At 37.7% G+C, this 3,229-nt stretch overlaps 1 gene segment (V, D, J or C); it reads left to right on the forward strand.

Annotated features, from left to right (window-relative positions):
• The first annotated feature begins 1,386 nt into the window (after positions 1–1,386).
• LOC100993134 (T cell receptor alpha variable 24-like) lies at positions 1,387–2,856 on the forward strand. The segment is given in 2 exon segments: positions 1,387–2,287; positions 2,449–2,856. Coding segments are annotated over 2 exon segments (414 nt in total).
• Positions 2,857–3,229: the final 373 nt, after the last annotated feature.

Here is a 3,229-nt window from a genome sequence, read left to right on the forward strand (position 1 = left end):
CGGAAAAATACTGAATTTTATCTTGTAGATGTGGCACATATACACCATGGAATACTATGCAGCCATAAGAAGGATGAGTTTATGTCCTTGGCAGGGACATGAATGAAGCTGGAAACCATCATTCTCAGCAAGCTATCACAAGACCAGAAAACCAAACACTGCATGTTCTCACTCATAAGTGGGAGTTGAACAATGAGAACACATGGACACAGGGAGGGGAATATCACACACCAGGATCTGTCAGGGGATGGGGGACTAGAGGAGGGATAACATTAGGAGAAATACCTAACGTAGGTGACAGGTCGATGGGTGCAGCAAACCACCAGGGCATGTGTATACCTATGTAACAAAGCTGCACGTTCTGAACATGTACCCCGGGACTTAAAGTATAATTTAAAAAAAAGAATGGCTTGTTTGTCTAGCAGCCATCCCTAACCCTAGTCCTCATGCTTCTGAACTAGGAGTCATTATCGAGGCTTCCAGGATTTCCTTTACTACCCATACCTTTATCTCCTTTCCTGGGAAGGAAAGCTAGAAGTTAACCATTGAGATACTTTCTAATCCTGTTCTAATTTTTTAGAACGTGATTTAAATGTATGTGGAAAGTGCTGTCCCCTGATTTTAGTACATACCCCATGCTGTTTCCTTTGCTTACTTCAGTTGTTCACTGGAAAGGTTTTAAAGGCACTTCATACACTAAATACCTAGAGGTTAAATTTATATTCTGAAAAAAATTAATTAATGCTATCTTATATTATTAAATTTCCCTTGGATATATCTTATTTCTCCAATTATATTTTGGGCTCACAGGGACTAGGGAATGTTGCTTTGTAATCTTTTTTTCTTTCTTTTCCTCTCCCCTAGACGAGGCTGTAGCTTTGTAATTTTTAATTCCTCAGAGCTCCTAGGGAAATTCAAAGCACAAAAATTACTGTTTAAAAAATACATGCATATTGAATCAAACTAACATTATATCTGGACTGTGACAGAAGCAAGACAGCATAATTCTTATTTACTTTTAAACAACTTTATTGGAGTATGTTTACGTTCCATAAATTCATCCATTTTAAATGTATGGTTCAGTGATTTTTAATTAATAACTGATTTATGAAACTATTACCATAATCTATTTGTAAATCCTTTTCAACACTCTAGAAAGATCCTTCATGCCAAACTTATAGTTAATCTCTAATCCAACCCTGGCCCCAGGCAACCGGCTTATATCTTTATACACCTTCCTTTTCTGAACATTTCATATAAATGGAATCACTCAATATGTAATCTTTTGTGGCTGGATTCTTTTTCTTAAAATAGTATTTTTGAGGCTCATCTGTGTTGTAGCATATATTATGTTTTATTTTATTTATTTCATTTTTGCTTATTTATTTTATTTTATTTTATTTATTATTTATTTATTTTTGTTGCCCAATATCATTCACATCTTGTATGAACATACTGCATTTTGTTTATTCATTCACCAGCTGATGGACATTTGGGTTGTTCTCATTTTTTTAGCCTTAATAAAGAATATCCACAAATTAGACTTCCATAATTTTTGGAACATATGTAACATGTAAAACATTCATGGTGCATCACAAATGTAGGTGGCATATCAGATTCCAAATATTATAAAGTCTAGAGCTAGACAGATATATGTTCTAATTCTTAATATGCCACTTAGGTAATTGACCTTGAGTGAATTATTTCATCTCCTTGAGCTTTGGGTTATTTTTTGTTTGTAAATTGGAAACAGTAATGTCTCTATTGCATGACTTTCTTATTGATGTACATAAAGAAAAAGGTAATTTAGATGTGTGCACATTTATAATTTGAGGGGGATTCAAAAGTTGTTTTTTAACGTTTGAAGATTCAAAGAAAAGTGCTTTTCCTGCCACAAATGCCATCCCACCTGTAACTCCCTCTAAATTTGAATAATAGCAGTCCACAGTTAGGCAGTGCACTTCTGAAAGGGTGTCAATTCTCGTTGTGTTCCACACTCATGGGGGATTTCCTCAAAGTTTATGAAGTTGGCCTGAAGAAAGCAGTTACTTCAACCCCTCTTTGTGAACCACAGGAAACTGAACATAGGGCAGAGCGTTTCTAGGACATTTATGGGAGCTGGTCTCTGATTGGCTAGGCAACCAGATGCAGAATCCTGTTTTCTGAAGCAGAATATTTCCACAGATTTTGGCTGCAAAACTTTTCTCTGCTGTGGGTACGTGAGCAGGAAACATGGAGAAGAATCCTTTGGCAGCCCAATTACTAATCCTCTGGCTTCATCTTGACTGTAAGTCCAGGGGTTACAGGAGACATTCTTAGTCTGGGGTGATGATGAGGAAGGAGGAGGATGCAGTCAGACACTCTAGGTTTTACTTGGGGATGTATGAAGAAAATGCCAACTCTGTAGAGAGACCAATTTCTATGTCTGACTCTTTTTAAAAAAAACAGGCGTGAGCAGCATAGTGAACGTGGAACAAAGTCCTCAGTCACTGCATGTTCAGGAGGGAGACAGCACCAATTTCACCTGCAGCTTCCCTTCCAGCAATTTTTATGCCTTACACTGGTACAGATGGGAAACTGCAAAAAGCCCCGAGGCCTTGTTTGTAATGACTTTAAATGGGGATGAAAAGAAGACAGGACGAATAAGTGCCACTCTTAATACCAAGGAGGGTTACAGCTATTTGTACATCAAAGGATCCCAGCCTGAAGACTCAGCCACATACCTCTGTGCCTTTACACAGTGCTGTTCAGGCACCTGCAGCCCATACGCAAACCTGTGTCTGGTGTTGCACTGTTACCAGCATTGACAAAGAACCATGAGTAGGATGGAAAAGACAAGTTCGTTGAATTACAGTTTTTTTTTAAGAGGATTGTGCAAACATAGAAAAATAAGCATGCTAGTGATCATAACTAACTACCACAAGAGCAAATTAAGTAAACATATTCCTTATGACAGATAGATGTCAGAGTGCTAATGAAGCATAACACATGACCTGGTAACTGGGCCGTTACTAAACAATACTAACCCCAGCTCCCAACAGCACATTAACCACATCATGGAGTCAGACCCATTGCCTGCTCTTTTGGCATGATTCTGAAAGAACCCAATAGTTATTCAAATCTATCTAAAACAATCTGGGTAAACAAAGGCGATATTTACCCCCTCATTGTTGCTATGTCCTGAAAACGAATTCTTCTATTATACTTTATCACAGCACAAAAGGAGCAT

The sequence above is a fragment of the Pan paniscus genome, chromosome 15 (assembly GCF_029289425.2).
Source record: "Pan paniscus chromosome 15, NHGRI_mPanPan1-v2.0_pri, whole genome shotgun sequence".
NCBI classification, from domain to species: Eukaryota; Metazoa; Chordata; class Mammalia; order Primates; family Hominidae; genus Pan; species Pan paniscus.